The 646-nt window shown below is 60.2% G+C and overlaps 1 protein-coding gene across 1 annotated transcript; it reads left to right on the top strand.

The window, feature by feature from the left end:
* Positions 1-47: 47 nt before the first annotated feature.
* Positions 48-622, top strand: SPRG_16798 (hypothetical protein; the record flags this gene model as incomplete). Its single annotated transcript, XM_012356367.1, has 4 exons — positions 48-230; positions 275-367; positions 423-523; positions 571-622. Coding segments are annotated over 4 exons (429 nt in total), but the record flags the coding sequence as incomplete, so codon positions are not given.
* Positions 623-646: the final 24 nt, after the last annotated feature.

The raw sequence follows: 646 nt of genomic DNA, 5'->3' as shown, positions 1-646 counted from the left end.
CGCATACGATGCTGCTGCGCGCCCAGCCTCACGCAGCGCGTAGGAACATGTCTCGGCGTCTCGACCAGTTGGCCATTGCCGGTAGCGAGCACCCGCTGATTGCGCCTGTCATTGGCATCTTCGACGCCGGGACGACATGGAACGTCGTCTACTTCCTGCATGACCGCCTCATGCCCATGCGTACGCTCGCCCAAGATGTCGCGTCGAAAGATGGCTACACCGAGGCGCAGGTACACCTCGCATGGTCGGAATCGAACTGCTCATGCTGCCGTAGCTCCACCGGAAAGCGTTTGCGCTTGTCGACGCGCTGCACTATCTGCACACGCGTGGGATCGTCCATGGCAACCTCACCATCCACCACCTCTACGTACTACACTCGCTTCGAGCTGCATCTTCGGGACTCACGATGCGCTTTTGGATAGATTGCTGGCGATCGCTTGCAACTGCTGCTGCCGCCGTTCCTGGACTTGCACACGGCGACTGCCATGCACCCGCCGACGCCCCACTGCAAAGCCGCCGATATGTATCACGCTCCTCAACGCGCCTCATGATCTCATGCAACTCTGTTAGCTTTGCATTTGGGGCGCTCATCTACCTCTTGACGACGGGCCACGACCCCCACGTACGCAACGTCGTCGTCTGCTGT

This window comes from Saprolegnia parasitica (assembly GCF_000151545.1).
Source record: "Saprolegnia parasitica CBS 223.65 unplaced genomic scaffold supercont2.445, whole genome shotgun sequence".
Lineage (NCBI taxonomy): Eukaryota > Oomycota > Saprolegniomycetes > Saprolegniales > Saprolegniaceae > Saprolegnia > Saprolegnia parasitica.
Note: the sequence above shows the minus strand (reverse complement) of the source record. Positions and strands in the feature narration are given on the sequence as shown.